Source organism: Malus sylvestris, chromosome 3 (assembly GCF_916048215.2).
Source record: "Malus sylvestris chromosome 3, drMalSylv7.2, whole genome shotgun sequence".
Lineage (NCBI taxonomy): Eukaryota > Viridiplantae > Streptophyta > Magnoliopsida > Rosales > Rosaceae > Malus > Malus sylvestris.
In genome coordinates this window covers 34,743,752-34,764,127 of record NC_062262.1, presented here as the reverse complement: position 1 = coordinate 34,764,127, position 20,376 = coordinate 34,743,752, and the positions used below count along the sequence as shown (strand labels likewise).

Genomic DNA, 20,376 nt, shown 5'->3' with positions numbered 1-20,376 from the left:
TTATTACAAAAGGTTTCAATGATATTACGGGTAAAAATTCTAAAATATTAATTGTATATTATTTTGTCATATAACCGATGTAGAATTCTATTCTCCAACATATACAAAAAAAAAATTAATGAAATAGGTGTCTTATCATGACAATGTTTTAGGCAATTAGCTTCATATGACTTTATATTATTGGCTTAAGACACTACAATAACAATAATTCATTACATAAAAATTAATCTCCTATTTCGCGCACACCGTATTATAATCTAGTTCTGATTTAACCTGTTTTGGCCTACTAATAGTTGACATTAATCATTGGCTTGGTTATTATTTAAATATCATTTTAGGCAGAAAATCAATAAAATTAGAGACCATTTAATCATATGCATCAAGTATATGTAGATGACTGAATTATAAATTAAATGTCGATTAACTCTTTTGTTTCTTATTAGTGACACATAATTTTTACCAATTAATAAAACATTTATTGTCAACCAAAACCCTATGAAATTACCAATTTAACCTTCTAATTAAAACAAAACATGAATAAGAAATATGAGGCAAAAATGTAATTTCACACAACCAAATTTTGCTATTTTTTTTCTCTTCAAAACCTCACTTACATGTAATCATAACATATCTCTAATTAAAAATAAAAAATAAAAACTTCACACTCCCACATTCTTTATCACTCTATTCCTCTCTCCTTCTATTTCAAAAACAAAAATAAAAAATTTTCTCACACACTTTGCATTTGGTAAATGAAATGATTTTGAAAAGTTTTGTTTTTACCCACTCACACTTTCTGTTTTGCGCCCCTCCAGGTTTTAGGCAGACTTACTGTTGGTGGCATTTGTGAATCTTGGCGGTTCTGACAAAGTATAATATTCGTAGGACTTCTTTTGGTACTGTATAACTAGTACTTGTCCTACTGGACTGCACCTAGACTTCTATGCTCTGATTAGGTGTATTTACACTTGTATCTCATTCCCAGCACTTCCTGCTTATTAGTGCACATTAATTAGCTTTCAGTTCTTATTTATTCGTATATTTCATATCCTTATTGCTTCTGCACTGTGCACATGGCTACGTCACTCTCACGTGAAGGCCAACATGCCTTGATTTTAGGTCGGGGTGTGTCATGTAATCACAACATATCTCTATAATTAAAAATAAATAAATAAACTTCCGACTCCCACATTCTCTATCACTATCTTCATCTCTCCTTCTATTTCAAAAACAAAAATAAAATTTTTTCTAACACACTTTGTATGCGCCCATATGCTAGTTTAATTTAAAATTTTAGGGAACTTTAACGAAAAACTCCAGATACTGTTCACTTTAACGAGAAATCATATTTTTACACTAAAAAGTCAATCATGGTACTACTTACTTTATCCTTTATTTTGTTATTTTCGTTAAAACTCAAAGTTTCCAAGCCATTTTCATTAGTTTTCACTAAATTTTAATCTCCATAGCGTCATCCTAATAATAAAAAGAAAACTAATGAAAATAGTTTGAAAATTTTGAGTTTTAATCAAAAGAACAAAAATTTGTTGTAAGTGACTAATATCAGAAGTGATATTTTAGAGTAAAAATATATTTATCGTAAAAAATAAACAGTACCAAGAATGTTTCGTTAAAATTCTTGATAATAAATGCATGGACATGGAATTACAGCCAATAAATGTGTACGTAATGACGTAACGTTGCGAAAAAAAAAGCCGTGTGTTTATCCTTTGCTGTGCTGAAGATACATATGAAAAGACAAGTGTAAGCAACACGGCATTATGTTTGGTATAGTTTGTCTTTGTCTGTGGCGTGGCGCATGCTTACCCACCTCTCACAATACGACAACGTATACGTCCAAATATTACAAAGCACTCAACCAATATTTTATTTTTGTCAAATAAGAGTTTATAGTAATTGTGTTTTGGACGGTTGTTTAATATTTTTAGGCATCAAGTTCAAGGGCACATTCTGTTTTTGGCTTTTCTTACACCGTGTTTTATTTTGTAAACTGTTATTAGCACTTCAAAAATTTCATTTTATATTTTTTATAAATGTATTTTTCTTTCTAATTATATAAAGTTTGGAATGTCAAATAAGATTTTTTGATTGCTAATAATAATTCACTTTATTTTTAGTCATCAGATAAAGTAAATGAAACAAAATTAACGGGCATAATTAAACAAGGTTATAAAAGAGGTCGAAAAGAGCATGTGTTTATCATTTGCCATAGGCTTAAATGTTAAAATAGTCTCTATGTTTTACCCTCTCTGTCAAATAATTTGGTCTTTGTGTCTTTATTTGGCTAAATTAGTTCCTATGTTTATCTTACTTAGCCAATCCTACTATCCTAGACAATTTGTTAAAGAACCGTTAAGTTATGATAGAAATGAAATCCCGTTGTAAACCCAGTAAATGCACGCGAGATCACATGATTGATGATGATGCTTCAAAATATTTACGTGTCAGATGGTCTTGCGAACATTTAATTTCCAACCCAGCAGATAAATGTCTGAGTCTTTTGGCGTGAGAAAATAGTTTGAGGTGTCGTTGCAAATCATTTGATCTCGCGTGCATTTAATGGTTTTACGGTGAAATTACATTTTCGTTTCAATTTTACCGGTCAACAAATTGTCTAAGATTGGCTAAGAAAAGTAAATACGATGATTAATTTGGCCAAATTAAAAACACGCAGAATAAATTAACCGATAGAATAAAAGACAAGGACCATTTTGTCATTTGAGCGTTTTCCTTAATATTATCATGGAAACAAAGACAATACAAGCTGGGAAGCTTCTGTGTGTTTGGTAATGAGGAATGGGTCAGTCCATTGTGGACATCCAAAGCCAGTTGGCAATTTAAACAAATTTGATCATGTTTTCATTGTTGTTTCACTCACCAACAAATTTTTATTGTTTTCTGATGAAAAGTGAATTTGTCCTTGATCTAGTTATTGTGTCTTTATCATTTGGATGGCATAATGTTTATTCTTTTCTAATTACTTTATTATATCACATTGTTTAAGATAATTTGTAAGTTGTTGCCGGTTGCAGATTTTATTCGTAATTTACAAAGTTGAACAAGCTCGTAAAGACGAGAAAAAAATTTTTGATGCGAAAGTTATATTAGGGTTATTTTGGTGAACAAATAAGCCGTGGACATTGAACTTAAAACTAATTGATAAAAGATAACGAAATCAAAGACGGAGCTAAAAAAATTTTATATTGGGGGTAATTGGAAAAACAACTAATAAAATCTTATTATGGTCTGCCTTATACCCACTATGATAATGGAGATAATTTTAAATGATATATATATATATATATATATGTGTGTGTGTGTGTGTGTGTGTATCTGCTCTATGTAGCTAAATAATAAATTACTTGAGTAGCGGCATTTGCCCCCAATAGTCCTTTATTAACTTCGTCCATGAGCGAAATTCCAAGTTGTTTAAATTACTATAAACATTCTACTTCTTCGATGTGAAACTCATACATATCAACATCACCAAACAATAACATAAAAACAACTAGCCATGAGGGCAACGTGGCACACTCACATAGTCCCGCGAACATCATCGGGAATATCTAATCAATCATCTATGTTTATGTTTCAAAATTTAATCTATCTTGCATTGCTCAGCATAAAGTGCTGCCTCAAAGGAATATCTGATAAATCATCTCCTCAAAGCCAAACCATGAGGGCCACGTGGCACACTCACATAGTCTGGTGAACATCGTCTGGAATATCTGATCAATCATCTATGTTTATGTTTCCAAGTTTAATCTATCTTGCATTACTCAACATAAAGTGTCACCTCAAAGAAATATGTGATCAATCATCTCCTAAAAGCCAAACCATGAGGGCCACGTGACATACTCGCATAATCTGGTGAACATCATTGGGAAAATGAGATATTTACTGTACCAAAAACACGTTTCAGTACAACAAACATCATAATACAAATAGTTAAATTCTATAAATAAAAATTCAAATCATTTATATTTTTATGCTTGGTGCAGAGTTGTGGTGCACTGAAAAATTTCTCACGAGAGAGGAACTTCGAAGGGGGTTCCACCGCCAAGTTCATCGTATCAACCTTTCGGAATAAGGCCCTCCCAGGTGGGCCCCGTCCTTAAAACTCTAGAGGTATCCAATCGCCGCGTGTTTGTAGCCCACGATGGATTGAACACACTCCAGATAATACGACAAAACTCAAAGCCTCCGTTATAAATAACTTTTATTATTTTTTATTTTGTTGAAAAGAGATTCGTCAATAGTCCCCTCAGGCAGCGACAAAAAGGGTAAATTACGGTGTGACTCCCTGAACTATCATTCCAATTGAAATTGATTTCTTGAACTATTTTTTTGGTAAATTAACCCTCTGAACTATTTAAAATGATTCAATTAACCCCTTGATGTTAGATTGCAAAATCAATTCCGTCAAATTCAAGGACAAATTAGTCATTTCATCTTCAATTGTTACTTGTCAACTATAACCACCAATAAAATTTGACACATGGGCATAAAATAATTCAAAATTATATAGCATAATGAGAAAACATAAAAAAACCAAACGTTTACATAACGGACCATCCACATTGTTATCACACATTATTTTGTTTTCAAATGTCATAATTACATTGTTTGACGAGTAAGAATTGATGAAGGAATGACTAATTTTTCTTTGAATCTGACGAAATAGTGGATGGAATACCGGCAAGGGGTCAATTGGCTTATTTCAAATAATTCATGGGGTTAATTTACAAAAAAAAAAATAGTTTAGGGGTTTAATTTCAACTGAAATTATAGTTCAAGGAGTCAAATAGCAGTTTACCCGTGACAAAAAATGTCGTCATGCGCCTTCCAATACCAGACGAAAACCGTGTCGTGCTCAATGGTAGGTTCGTGGTTTCAAGGATGTGACAAGGATAAAATCGAAATTTTATCCTGGTGATTTGGGACGAAACCCTTTGTCGCCACATGGTATCACGTTGGACGCACGCATGAAACTCTTTTCTTTTTTTTTTCTTTTTTTTTCTGAATTTTCTAAAAGTATATTCAATGCACCAAAAATTTTAGACCCAAAGCTTATATTGTTTTTTGACCAAAAAAAAAAAACTTATACTTTTCTTTTAAAATTATATTAATTTTCAATTTTTTCATAGTAAGTATCACTGAGTTGTCAAAAAAAAAAAAAATTAGATCTTACATATGGTGATCTAATATATCTTTGAGACGGTTATATCTTAAATTAAACTTGTGTTGTTGAGTGATACGTATCATTGTGTCTTGCTTTTTGTATTGTTAGTAAAAAACATACGTAAAAAATAGTATAAAAGTTTGCACATATAATACGTGTGGTATTATGTCATGAGTTAGGAGTAACAAGAAAAAAATGTAGAAGAAATATATGAGATGAAAGAATATAGTTCAAAAGTTGTTTTTGGCTTCTCATTTTATAGCGATAATAATTTTACACAAAATTTATGAGTAGTGCAAATGTTTTAAAAGAAAAGTATCGCATTGTATGTGAGATGTCTTAGGTTCGATTCTCGTCGAAGACGAATTTGAACTACATTATTGTTAGCTCATTGTAAGGCTTAATGCATTCTCCCACCCCTTAGTGTAGATATCAGTTGTTCAAAAAAAAAAAAAAAATTACACACACACCAGAAAGTTGAAGTCAAGGCTCTAAATGATAATTTATACCTAAATCAATCCACTATTAATCAACCAGGATAATACATATCAAAGTTTAAGAAGTGAGTAACAAATGTGATTAGTTCAAGGCTCATATATTTCGAAATGAGGTCATAAACTAAATCATCTAAAATACAATAATGGTATAGTTTTTGAAGTTTGTAAACACTAAAATAGCAATTGAGATTTGCTCTGGATCTAACTATCCAGAGTCCAAGGACTAGACAATTTGGACCACTCAAATTGAATCCGACTGTCCCCAATCCACTAGCCAACCTCACACAAACTAAGTGCTCCAATTTCTCTTTTGCACAAGCCAAAGATCCAAATTTCTTCATCCTTAAACTTCGAAAAATAAGGTTCGGGAGGATCCAAATTCAAATGATAATGGAGATAATTTCAAATGATGATATATATATGTGTGTGTGTGTGTGTGTCTATTGTATGTAGCTAAATAATAAATTACTTGAGTAGCGGCATTTGCCCCCAATAGTCCTTTATTAACTCCGTCCATGAACGAAATTCCAAGTTGTTTAAATTACTATAAACATTTTACTTCTTCGATGTGAAACTCATACATATCAACATCACCAAACAATAGCATAAAAACAATTAGCCATAGTCCCGTGAACATCATCGGGAATATCTTATCAATCATCTATGTTTATGTTTCAAATTTAATCTATCTTGCATTACTCAGCATAAAGTGTTGTCTCAAAGGAATATCGTATCAATCATCTCCTAAAAGCCAAACCATGAGGGCCACGTGGCACACTCACATAGTCTGGTGAACATCATCGTGAATATCTGATCAATCATCTATGTTTATGTTTCCAAATTTAATCTATCTTGCATTACTCAACACAAAGTGTCGCCTCAAAGAAATATTTGATCAATCATCTCCTAAAAGCCAAACCATGAGGGCCACGTGGCACACTCACATAGTCCGGTGAACATCATCGATTAAATGAGATATTTACTATACCAAAAACATGTTTCAGTACAACAAACATCATAATACAAATAGTTCAATTCTATAAATAAAAATTCAAATCATTTATATTTTTACACTTGGTGCGGAGCCGTGGTGCACTGAAAAATTTCTCACAAGAGAAGAGCTTCAAAAAGGGTTCCACCACCGAGTTCATCGTATCAACCTTTGAGAATAAGGCCCTCCCATGTGGGCCCCATCCTTAAAACTCTAGAGGTATCCAATCGCCATGTGTTCGTAGCCTATGATGGGTTGAACATGCTCCAGATAATACGACAAAACTCAAAGCCCTCGTTATAAATAACTTTTATTATTTTTTAAATTTTGTTGAAAAGAGCTTCGTTAATAGTCCCCTCAGGTTGTGACAAAAAGGGTAAATTGCGGTTGGACTCCCTGAACTATCATTCCAATTGAAATTGATTTCTTGAACTATTTTTTTTGGTAAATTAACCATCTGAACTATTTAAAATGGTTCAATTAACCCCTTGCCGTTAGATTGCATAATCAATTCCGTCAAATTCAAGGACAAACTAGTCATTTCATCTTTAATTGTTACTTGTCAACTATAACCACCAATAAAACTTGACACATGGACACAAAATAATTCAAAATTATATAGCATAATGAGAAAAACATAAAAAATCAAACGTTTACATAACGGACCATCCACATTGTTATCACACATTATTTTGTTTTCAAATGTCATAATTACACTGTTGGTTATAGTTGACAAGTAAGAATTGATGAAGGAATGACTAATTTTTCTTTGAATTTGACGAAATAGTGGATGGAATATACCGGCAAGTGGTCAATTGGCTTATTTCAAATAATTCATGGGGTTAATTTACCAAAAAAATAATTCAGGGGGTTAATTTCAACTGGAATAATAGTTCAAGGAGTCAAATAGCAGTTTACCCATGATAAAAAAATGTCGTCACGTGCCTTCCACTAACGGACAATACCGTGTCGTGCTCAATGGTAGGCTCATGGTTTCAAGGATGTGACAAGGATAAAATCAAAATTTTATCCTGGTGGTTAGGGACATAACCCTTTGTCATCGCGTGGTATCGCGTTGGACACACTCAGGAAACTCTTCTCTTTTTTCTTTTTGAATTTTCTAAAAGTATATTCAGTGCACCAAAAAGACTCAAAGCTTATATTATTTTTTGACCAAAAAAAAAAAAGCTTTTATTTTTCTTTTAAAATTATACTAATTTTCAATTTTTTCATAGTAAGTATTACTGAGTTGTCAAAAAAATTAAATTAGATCTTACATATAGTGTTGTAATATATCTTTGAGATAGTTATGTCTTAAATTAAACTTGTGTCGTTGAGTGATACGTATCATTGTGTCTTGCCTTTTGTATTGTTGGTAAAAAACATACGTAAAAAATAGTATAAAAGTTTGCACATATAATATGTGTGATATGATGTCATGAGTTAAGAGTAACAAGAAAAAATGTAGAAGATATATGAGATGAAAGAATATAGTTCAAAAGTTGTTTTTGGCTTCTCATTTTATAGCGATAATTTTACACATTTTGTTCTTATTACTGAGGAATAGGAAAACAAATTTACGAGTAGTGAAAACATTTTAAAAGAAAAGTATCGCATTGTAAGTGAGATGTCTTAGGTTCGATTCTCGTCGAAGACGAATTTGAACTACATTATTGCTAGCCCATTGTAAGGTTTAACGCATTCTCCCACCCCTTAATGTAGATATGGGTTGTTAAAAAAAAACACACACACACCAGAAAGTTGAAGTCAAAGCTATAAATGATAATTTATACCTAAATCAATCCACTATTAATCAACTAGGTTAATACATATGAAAGTTTAAGAAGTGAGTAACAAATGAGATTTGTTCAAGGCTCATATATCTCAAAATGATGTCATAAACTAAATCATCTAAAACACAATAATGATATAATTTTTGAAGTTTGTAAATACCAAAATAGCAATTGAGATTCGGATTTAACTATCCAGAGTTCAAAGACTGAACAATTTAGACCATTTAAATTGAATCCGACTGTACCCAATCCACTAGCCAACCTCACACAAACTAAGTGCTTCAATTTTCCTTTTGCACAAACCAAAGATCCGAATTTCTTCGCCCTTAAACTCCGAAATGTAAGGTTCGAGAGGATCCGAATTCCCAAAACAGCAAAACATTTACAACGACGTCTTATTATTTATGAGAAAATAGAAAATAATTAAATAAAAAAGAAGTGCAAAAATACAGTGTGAAGCCAAAACATAAGTGTCAGTAGCCATTCCGACCTTTTTAACCCATTCGCGCTAGCGACCACGCCACAACGCACACCCTTCTCTCTCTCTCTAAAACTAAAAAAAACCAGCAGCAGAAAGCAAAAAAAAAAAAAAAAATACAAAAAGTGGGTCCCATTGAACAGTGAATTTGGCCGCCCGCTTTGTCGTCTCTCTCGTCCCCGTCTCCACCACCGTCGTTCCTCTGCGTTTGACTCTCAATCTCTCGCTCCCTCTCTCTCTTAAATATGTACTCTCTCTCTTTCTCTCTCTAAACAGTGATATCTTTTCTCTCTCCCCTTGTGCTCTATTATTTCTTACAAGTGTCTACTCACCGCTCTTCCTTCAGTAAACCCAAAACGAGGAATCAAAAAATTCAATCCGATTCAAGTACAACAAACCCAGCACTTCGCACTGCAGAGAGAAACAAAAGTCCACTGCTCCTTTCGGTAAACCCATCACGTCCTGTCCCCAAACCCAGCAGCTCTGCTCGTGTGTCCATCAAAGGGGTCGTTTGGCTCAGCGTACTTGCTTGGTTTTGAGCCCTTCTTGCTGGGTTTCTGAAAGTCTTGCTGGGTTTGAGAGATACAGAGATTATAGAGACATGGCTGGTAGTAATGAAGTCAGCGTCAATGAATCCAAGGTAGTTCCTCTCTCTCCTTATTTTTCTCAAATTTGACCCCTTTTTTTTCTTTCTATTTCTAAATTGGGTTGCCTGGCAAGACGACTCGTCTTGATAACCATTTCGTTCTTAGTTTTTGTTTTTCGGACTTTCATTTGGGGCAAAGTTCAAAATTTCAGTTGGATTCTTTCTTATCTTTTTTCCTTTTTGATTTGGTTTCAAGGGGCTTGAATTTTCATAGTTCTTTCTAATTCTTCCATTTTTGTTGTTGAAAAACAAGGAGTTTTTGATGGATTAATTTCTAATTTCTCTAGTTCTTTCCTTTTTTTTGGCAGAAAGTTGTTCCGCTCAACACATGGGTACTAATCTCCAATTTCAAGCTAGCTTACAACCTCCTCCGCCGCGCTGACGGAACGTTCAACCGCGAGCTGGCGGAGTTCCTCGAACGGAAAGTCCCCGCCAACGTAACTCCGGTTGACGGGGTTTTCTCGTTTGATCACGTCGACACAGCCACCGGCCTCCTCAACCGTGTTTATAAATTTGCCCCCAAAAACGAGTCGCAATGGGGCATTTCGGATCTTGAGCAGCCCTTGAGCACCACCAAGGTCGTCCCGGTCATACTCTTCTTCCACGGCGGAAGCTTCACACATTCCTCCGCCAACAGCGCCATCTACGACACCTTCTGCCGCCGCCTTGTCAACACTTGCAAGGCTGTTGTAGTCTCTGTAAACTACCGCCGTTCGCCTGAACATCGGTATCCTTGTGCTTATGAAGACGGATGGGCGGCTCTCAAGTGGGTGAAATCGAGAAGGTGGCTGCAGAGCGGGAAGGGTAAGAACTCGAAAGTTCACGTTTACCTAGCTGGAGACAGCTCGGGCGGCAACATTGCTCACCACGTCGCAGTCAAGGCGGCAGAAGCGGAGGTTGAGGTGCTCGGAAACATCCTTCTCCACCCGATGTTTGGGGGGCAGAAGAGAACAGAAACAGAGAAGAGATTGGATGGGAAGTACTTCGTAACAATACAAGACCGTGATTGGTACTGGCGGGCATTTCTGCCAGAAGGCGAAGACAGAGATCATCCGGCGTGTCACGTTTTCGGCCCGAGGGACAAGAGCCTCGAGGGCTTGAAATTTCCCAAGAGTCTTGTTGTTGTGGCCGGTTTCGATCTCATGCAAGATTGGCAATTGGCTTATGTGGAAGGGCTTAAAAACGCAGGGCAGGATGTGAAGCTTCGGTTCTTAAAGCAGGCGACGATCGGGTTCTACTTCTTGCCGAACAACGAGCATTTCTACTGCCTCATGGAGGAGGTGAAGAGCTTCGTGAATCCTGACTGTTAATAGATTGATTCTACTTAACTTTACCCGCAAGGCAGCCATTGATACGTAGCAAAAAAGCTTGACATTTTTACTCGGGTGCTCTGTCGTGTGTAGTTGTAAGATTGTCTAGTATTTACTTACTTTATTTACCATTTTGTTGAGGTAATTTGAGAGTTCTCTTCTGCTGCCTCGGAACCGTCCGTTCATGTTCTTGTTTCGGCGGCTTGGAAGGATCGGAACTCGTTTACCGGATTCGGCGTAGCCACTGGATGTAAGAGCTTACTTCCAGCATGATTGATGATAAGCATCGTAGTAGAACTTGCAACGGAGATGCTGGCGGTATCCCAAAAACATACGGCAGTGCGTGATGGCTTGGGATGCCGCCAAAGTGGCATTCCCGGTGCATGTAAGTTCCTCTCGAAGCGTTAGGTGGTCGATTAATATGTTGTTTAGTACATGGTTTTATTATAAGCACTACTAATTTGAAAAATATGAACTGTGGAGCATAATGCTTCTTGTGTATGAACATAAAATGTTATACTTCGTGTACTGTATTAGGTTAAATTAGGCTTAATTATAAAGATTTCGTTTGATATTTGAACTTAATCTCGATTCCTAATCTTCCATTAATGCTTTGTTTAGGTAGTAATCTGGTTTGCTTTTCTTTTGATTTTTCTGGGTTTTGCCAACTTCAATCACGCCTTTCTAGTGAGGAGCTTTGACTCTGTTTGCGTTTTGTGTCTTTATGCGTGACATGATAGATTATGCTTGATTTGAGTGCATGCCTTTTTGCATGTTTTATTAGGACACTGATATTTCAACGCTACGAAACAGCGAGAGATTCTTACGTGCAACCTAACATATTATTAATTGTGTTTACAATTTTTATCAAACGTATACAGTGAAGAGAAATGCAGATACGTGAGAATAGCAGCATGTACAAGATGATATATCACGCGTTGGGAGCTTTGAATGTGTAAAAAAAAAAAGATTTTTTTCATACAACTTGAATATATTCCTTGTATTTATAACTCTCATAATTAAGTATCTACAATCATGTGATGTGCGTATAGTAAACGTATGGATACATCGCAGATAAGAAAGGTAAATGCAAGATGACATATATCTTCGGTTACACAGTAAAATCTCTATTAACAAAACGTTTATTCGCGTTATTTAATTCTTGTGAAATTTCGATGCCAAGTGTAATCAACCACGCCATCCTCACCACCACACAAATTGAGATAGTGGCATATGACTTGAGGAAAAGGAAGTGATTATTTCCACTTTTTTAGCAGATGAAACATTTCTTTTTCATGTTCCATTTAAGGATTTAAAACCATCAAAAAGATGGTACCAAAAAATAGATAAAAGATGGGGGAATTTTCTTGTTTCTTTTATTCATCAGAAAGGACATGAAAATTGAGTGAGAAAAAATGATTGGAGCAGCGTTTGTAATCGTGGATTTCTTCATCTCTCTCCATCTCTTTGGGTAAATTCTTATTCCGGAGAAGAACTTAAATCGAACGAGCTCACTATCATCTATTGTTTTAGATAGATAGCGCGTTATTAGGTGTATATTTATTCTCTGCAAGGCAATTACTATTAAAATAGACCGCACGAGAGCGATAATCCATTTTATGTTAGTTTTTATCCGTAAAAATACGGATTTCGATCAATTCACTCTAAATCTCTGTGTTTGGACCGCGCGGACCAAGAGATATAGACCGTTCAAAAAATAGAGAAAGAGATCCAAGCCGTTCAAATTTTTATATTTTTGTAAAATGGGCCGATGAGACAAGTTAATAGGAATCAGATGATTAAAATTAAGTTGTTCAAATCTTTTGATATGCGACCTCTAAACACAAAAACTCGGAGTGGATCTCAATTCGTATTTGGAATTTGGGGATAATGGCAAATGCATAGAATTGGTTTGTTTTTAGGTGGTGGGGAGAGTCATCTAGTTGGTAGTGGTTGGGAATTTTGGATGTATTCCAAAGGGACCACATATGAAAACCCATGGATAAAAAACAAACAAGTAAACAAGCAAACAAATTTAATAAGATTTTTGGGATTTGCTTTTGAGTGCTTAATGGCCACTAAGTGGTAGAAAAACACAGCCAGGCTTTGGACAATGACATGGAACCCTGTCCTTACTTGACTCATGACTCTCTATTGCATTGCTTTACAAAGGTTGAATGTATTCTTATGCTTATCCGATCCACCAAAGTTTAGACAGAGATGGGTTACTCTCATCACCAACGCTAGGATAACATCCATTACTTCAAGTTAAAAGGATTTACATTGAAGTTTACAGATCGCGCACCAACGAGGACAACTGGCAGCAACACTCAAAATCTTGGTGAGGCGACACATAAGACAAAGATATTACCAGCTGAGCCAGCCCTCGTTGGAAACTCTGCTTATGCTTTAATTAGGTTTCGTCGAATTCTTTCATTCACTTTATTATATATTGGGAACTGTGCTTGCTCTTTTTTGTCAAGGAGTTATTCATTTTATGTAGGTACAAATTATAAGAGAGTATGTTAAAAGTACAAAATAAAAATATTCTGCATATACTTTAGACTGTGATTGTTCCTTGTTTACATGAAAAAAGTATTCCTTATATGTAAACAATAATCTACAGAAAAGAAATTCAACCTCGACTATAAGGAGACGAACCAATTAACATCTGTGTGTTCCTACTAAATGAACCTTGCATGACTTTTTCGTCTAAGAAGTCATTCCATACGTACGTCATATAAAAGTGAAAGATTAAAAACATAACGTGTTAGACTATGATTTGTTTATAAGAAAACAATACTCTGTATATTATACATGAATATAATTTACAACAAGAGAAACTAAATCTCGAATTCTCGACTACAAAAAAGATGAAACACATTGTTCGGACCAAACGACGAACACGTGTGGAACATTGTTAGCATGAACGGGAGATTTCGTGCTCGACTTGTCGTGGTTTGTTTCTCAACGTCGTATTATGACTTGTCCTTTGTTGATTAGCTGTTAATGTTTGGAGTTATTCCCTAATACGACACATTAAGTCCTTGTCAACAAAATCCACTTTTTTTTAAATGGCAATGTGCAGATAACGACAAAACCCTTAATTTTTTTTTTGGTCTCCACCTCCCCTTCACTTTTCCCGCGTTTAATTAATCTAATTTTTTGGTGGGTCCGCCGTGTTCACATCTCGTTTTTGTCTTATGTGGAAAATTTTGGAGGTTTATTTTTCTTTAATTTTTTACGTTTAATTTTGTTGGTTGAATGATTAAGAAAAAGGTTTTCCCAATAATTAGATTTAGGAGTACATTAATTGGTTAGGTCTAGTTTCAACCTTTCACCCATTATGGAATAAAAGGCACCATCTCAAGCAAGTTCCTTGTTTTAGATCTTTCACTTCTTTCAAAGGGAAAATGAGTGAGTGGGTCGTTTCTTGATTTGTGTGTATTGTTGTTATGTGTTAGCGTGAGTTCGTTCCAACTTTATTGAATATTAGTGGTAGGTATTACTTTATTGAATGTCAATTATTCTTTCAGTGTTTTCGGATTTCGATGAAGATAGTACCGTATCACCATGTCAATTGCCAAGTAAGTTCATCATTTAGATTTTCCACTTGTGTTTGAAAAGGCAAATGAAATATTGGGTTGGTTTTAAAATGTTATTGTCAATAATCATTCTAACTTTATTGGATGCCAGTGATCGTTTCAACTATATTGAATATGAATGGTCGTTCTAATGTTCTTGGATGTTGGTGAATACGCTGTATCACGGTATCACCATGCCAAGAACTTCTTTATTTAGACCCTTCACTTTTCTTTCAAAATTGGTTCATTTCTAAATTTGTACGTTTTGATTTTATGTATTTGGCGTTGTTTTGCTCCAACTTTATTGAATGGCAATGATCGTTCCAACTATATTAAATGTTAGTAATTGATTTAATTTTGAGAGTTTTAATGAAACACCACATTTTTACCTTTTCATGGTATTGTTCACTACACCTTTATTTGTCATTTTTCATTAAAACTAAAGTTTTTTTTGGACTTTTCGTTAGTTTTTCTTTAATTTTTTTGAATGTCTATGAAGATACTGTTGTATCACTATACCAAACAACTTCTTTATTTAGATTTATTTTTAGGGTTGGTTACATATTTATTTAGATCTTTTGCTTTTTTTTTTAAAGTAAGAATGCAACACTGGGTCAATTCTAAGTACTGATTTAGTACTGAGGTGCTTTTATAAAAAGTGGGTATAAAAAAAAAGCTAAGCTAAAAAATGTGTTTGGTAAACACTTAAAAACAGCTTATTTTCACAATTTTGAGTGAAAAAAAAGCTGAAAACGTGAAGTAGCAAAAATGAGCTTATTCTCACAGCACAACAATACAAACCAGCCCTAAATTATACGTGTTATTTTAATGTATATGCATAATCTCGCTCCAACTTTATTACATGTCAGTGATCGTTTCAACTGTATTAAATGTCAAAGATCGTTCCAAGATGTAGACGAAGATAACGTTCTATGTAATTCTGAAACATTCATACAAAAAAGAGTTTTCTACAAACATACATCATAACAAAGAGAGGGCAAGATTAAAATCAATACATTCGAATGAGGAATGAATTCAATTTTCATGATAAGAATAAATCTTTGGAGATTTGTAATTCACGAAAAGCTAAAAGGAAATAAAGAGAGATTGAACCCATAAAAATGTAAGGGAATTTTAACGAAACACTCATGATACTATTCACTTTTAACGAAAAATCACATTTTTACTTTTCCTTGGTACTACCGTACTATTCGCTATACCTTTGTCTGTCTTTTTTCATTAAAACTAATATTTTTTTTTTGGACTTTTCATTAGTTTTACTTACACAAGGGAAACCACAATACTTTATATATGAAACGACAGATGACGGATTAACAATTATAATTGATAGGAATGCTCATCCGTTGCAATATGATCCAAGGAAACGTATGGAGTTTCATGTGTGTGAAGTCAAACCGAACCGAAAAAATGGAAGAAAACCGAACCGAACCAAACAACAATTTTGGTTTGGTTATCAATTTTGTCAAAAATCCGAACCGATTGAAACCAAACCTATCCCTAACCTACAGCCTTTCAAACAAGGCAAGGACTAACTCTTCACTGTCAACGTAATTTTTAAAGGAGTGATATCCACACACCCCATTTTCCTTCTCACACACCTATTTAATTTTCGACCATCGGATCGGATGAATTGAAGAAGATCAACAGACAAAAATTATCAAGACAGAAATTATCAAGGGGTGTGTGAGAAGTAAAATGAAATGTGTGGATAGCACATCCCTTTTTAAAATACATCAGTAAATTGAGGCACAAATACCGGAACTTTCTGATGGAAGACAGGCAGCAACCCTCTTTGAAACTTTAGAGGTCTTGGTGAGACTTATTTGGATTTCCATAGGCATTCAGCGCTTCGGTACACTTGGTCCATGAAATAATGTACAGATTCTGCAACCCAGCACGGTCGATCAATTGTATGCATATACAAAACCAATCAAATATAAACTGATATGACAGACTGAAATAACAGAAGTTTCAAAAGCAGTTAAAGAAGTTACGAGCGTCTAAAGAAATATGCAGACGGATTAAATTTCCTCTTTTAGAGGCAGTTGCACGAGGGCCAGTCATGTAACTACGGCATACACTTTGCTCTAATAGACTTCACTAACAGTATCTACACTTTGTTCCTTCGTTGGCATCGCATGCATTACTGGCTTGAGAAATATTGGTTCGGGTTTAGCTGCGGGTATACTATACACACCACATCTAGGAGTGATCTCTTGGCAAGACCACTGACTACATAGGCGCTCACACTTAAAGAATACTTGTTCCACGATCAACGGAACATGGGTTACCAAGGTCAGCACATCACACTGTTCACGAAATGTGCATCTAAAAAGTAATTCTTGAATTCCAATGAATCCAAATTCATCCAATGCAGTGATATGCCATCATAAAATCAATAGTTAATCTCAACATCCACGCATAATTATCAATGAATCAGAGAGAAATTTAGTTTCTAATGAAGTTCAATTCAACCAATGATAGATAGGCCATAAATCATTCAACCACAACTAACTGATTCTACAGATTGCTGACTTATATACAGAAGAAATTATTGCATTACCAATCAAGATGCGTCAGCACAAATTATTTCAATCAGATTGCACTTCGACTTCTCAAGTGGCAACCTGAAGCATGTGCTCCGTGATTTCTTCCTTTCAATGATCATAGGATGCCATCAATATAACTTATTGGTCAGTTCGATGGGTGGGGGGATGAATAATTATTTACAAAGAAAACCTTGTTTGGCTGATTTATTGTTTTGAATGAATCCAGTGTGGCACTCATCCAGATGATGAGATAAGAACGCCCAGTCACCTAGCATCTTAGAAAGGGAAGGAGAAAAAAAGAGGACATTGAAAATAATAGAGAACCGTAGGATTCTAACAGTCATATTAACAGGAAATAGTGTGCAATCATTCAGAGCAGATAAGCGTGTACATGCAACAAAAAATCAGGAAACTACTGACTAAAGAGAAAAGGAGTCGATACCAACAAGCGAATATCCGAGTGAAGATGTGTACCTGTGAATAATGTTGAACCCCTGCTGTGTCTTATGAATTTGATGAACCATTCGCAAAACTCTCTGAAAGGTTTACGCAATTTCTGCCATCCAAAAAGCTCTACCAAAGTGATGTGGAGAATCATGATAACAATGAATCAAAAGGCATTTCATATCCATGCTTCCACATTAATCCTCGTATTTGTGCCACCTTATATCTTTGACCACACATTAAGTAGGCTCTGTACAGTATCACGAATGTCTTTTTGGTACAGGGCATGTTTAAATTCTCCATCTGAATAAGCACATTCTCCATTTCCTTTAAGCGGTTTTGTGCTGCATACATGACCAACTGACAATGATATAGGGACCTGCAAGTTCTCCACCTAGCAAATTCTGCACGCTTCACAAAACTTTCAAGTCTGTCCACTTCATTGCATCGGAAATAACTTGAAATTATACATCGCATCACACCTGCAGTATGTACAGCAGTTTTACGCTCAAATGCCTCATTTATTGACTTCTCCATCGCCTCCAAGCAATTCTCTTGAGCATAAACTTTAATCAGATTCACATTCAACCAAGGTCTATATTCATTTTCTGGTATAAGTTTCATTAGTTTGTGAATCTTTTCCACTTTGTCTGTCACAGAACTCTTGCAATATGCACATATCATAGCTCTTATCAATGGCATTTCCTTATCATCTACGTGATGTTTTACCAACTCATATGTTTCCTCCATCTTTGCCAAATTACCTGAATGAGCATACCCTCGAAGCATTAGCAAGTGGGTGCTAATATCGGGACTAACAGGGCCCTCCTTCATCTTTTGGAAAGTTTTTTCCATACTATTCCACATCCAAGCTGTTACATATCCAGCAATCAAATGATTGTATGTGCTTAAATTAGGCGACAAACCTAAATCCTTTAAACCCCGGACTGTTGCCTCCATATGGTCAACCAGCATCAAACGACCAAATACAGAAATAAGAATGTTGTACGTTACAATAGTAGGACAGCAATCTGGTTCCTTCTTGAGGTCCCGAAACAAAGACTGACATTTAGCAGTATGACCATTGAACATATAGGCACTCATCAGTGCATTATAAATAGAAGTTGTCTTGATCCGCTTGTTTATAGCCTCAGTAAATAACTCAAGGGCAAGTTCTACATTCTTAGCTTTACCAGCTATTATAATAGCCTTGGCATATTCCTCTGCACTCATAGAAGTGCTACTAGCAACCTGCCGTCTTCTCCACTCAAAAACCTATAACATAAGCAAAAAACAGATGAAAAGAAAATAGATAGTTAAACGGCAACATTTCCAAAGAGATTTTACCTGAGATTAACATGGGCAAAGCACGGTAAAGATTAACCATATTTTCAACAGACGCAAGCATATCTCACGTAAACCAAACCAATCCATTGTATTCCCGTCTTTTAATAGTCTTAAAACTCGATTATTAACGCCACAAACCCTAATGGGAATAGACCGGTCTTGCATTTCATAAAATCTGATTCCAAGTTAGTGCAACAAAAGTGTACACATTGTGAATGGCAAACTGAAAATGTAATATGTTATCCGTCGAAAACTCCTACTTTGAGCAGAAAATGGACCCATATAGAAACAGACACAGAGTTAACAAATGCATAACAATGGCCATTTAGTGGACTTTCATGCTGCATAATTGTACATACAATTGAGGCCACGAACACTAATTTACGAGTTAAGTAATCGAAAAGTCATACTAAAACTGAAAAGCTTCAAACTTTAAATCTGAAGTCTCAAACTTTTATATGAGAAATTACCTCCAGAGCCAATTGAGGCCACGAACGCAGCTGATTCAGAAGCTCAACGACACCCAATCCGTCCTTCCATTCCCACAGGGAGGAGCATCCCTTCTCTTCCAAAACCCTAACAATCTTCTCAGAATCCCCAATATTCTGAACCAATTCGTCCCTCAACTCCGACGCCGTCCGGGCCAGATCCTCCCTGGCCCTCAGGTCTTGCGGCGAGGGCTTGTCTCTGAACAAGTCAATGATGCTCGACATGGAGATGAGCGGAGAAGAAGAAGACGGGGCGGCGGCGGAGGAGGAGTGGGTCTGAGCATTGACGTCGCGGGTTAATCTGTAACTTGGGGAGTTGGTGAGGGTGAAAGCGTAGGGGGGGTGTTGTAGGGTTTTGGAGGCGGCGGCGGCAGCGGAGGATCTGTGACGGGAGAGGAGCTCAGATTGGGCGGCGTCGGATAGCTTCCAAACTCGCTTCATTGGTTGGTGTTGTGAGCGGTGACCGTTGTGCGCGTGTTATGGGTTTTACCAAGGGTTTTTCTCTCTGTCTGATCTTCTTCTCCACCAATGCTTGGATTTTTATTTTTTATTTTTTATACGAGTAATATTAGAGTTGTCAAACGATAAATTTTTATTAGACTAGCTAACTTTCATTTTAAAGTCTGTGTTCGTGGTAGGAATTTCCGTAGGGGATGCTTCCTGGCCGACGAGCACACAGCTTCCCAAGAGGTCGGCGCCGGTTGATGTTTTCTGTCGGGCTTCTACTTTACTGGCGGGCTTTTCGGGCAAGGCTTGTCGGGCAAGGCTGAACGAGAAGGACAGAGTTAACTTTGAAAGGTGCCTTTGTGGGGCCTTAGGTGTAGGCCTTGAGGCTCACAATCAAGATTAACTTTTAAGTGTTCAGTCGTGCCACTGCCATCTTCAGCATGACAAATGTAGAACGGATGTTTGAGTTTTAATTATATATATTCGAGAGACTATGTTAGTTATTGACATGTGCCTTTGTGGGGCCTTAGGTGTAGGCCTTGAGGCTTCTCATAAATAACTAACTTAGTACTCGAACA

General features: G+C 35.8%; 2 protein-coding genes across 2 annotated transcripts; one reads left to right on the top strand and one right to left on the bottom strand.

The window, feature by feature from the left end:
• The first annotated feature begins 9,062 nt into the window (after positions 1–9,062).
• On the top strand, positions 9,063–11,503 carry LOC126615787 (gibberellin receptor GID1B-like). The gene is made up of 2 exons (XM_050283681.1): positions 9,063–9,602; positions 9,917–11,503. The coding sequence occupies exons 1-2, from the start codon at positions 9,564–9,566 to the stop codon at positions 10,916–10,918; spliced, it is 1,041 nt and encodes a 346-aa protein (XP_050139638.1). The 5' UTR covers positions 9,063–9,563; the 3' UTR covers positions 10,919–11,503.
• A 4,323-nt stretch (positions 11,504–15,826) lies between these two features.
• Positions 15,827–19,895, bottom strand: LOC126617288 (pentatricopeptide repeat-containing protein At2g30780-like). Its single transcript, XM_050285315.1, has 3 exons — positions 19,334–19,895; positions 17,547–18,791; positions 15,827–16,407 (listed from the first exon to the last, which is right to left on the bottom strand). The coding sequence occupies exons 1-2, from the start codon at positions 19,790–19,792 to the stop codon at positions 17,667–17,669; spliced, it is 1,584 nt and encodes a 527-aa protein (XP_050141272.1). The 5' UTR covers positions 19,793–19,895; the 3' UTR covers positions 15,827–16,407; positions 17,547–17,666.
• Positions 19,896–20,376: the final 481 nt, after the last annotated feature.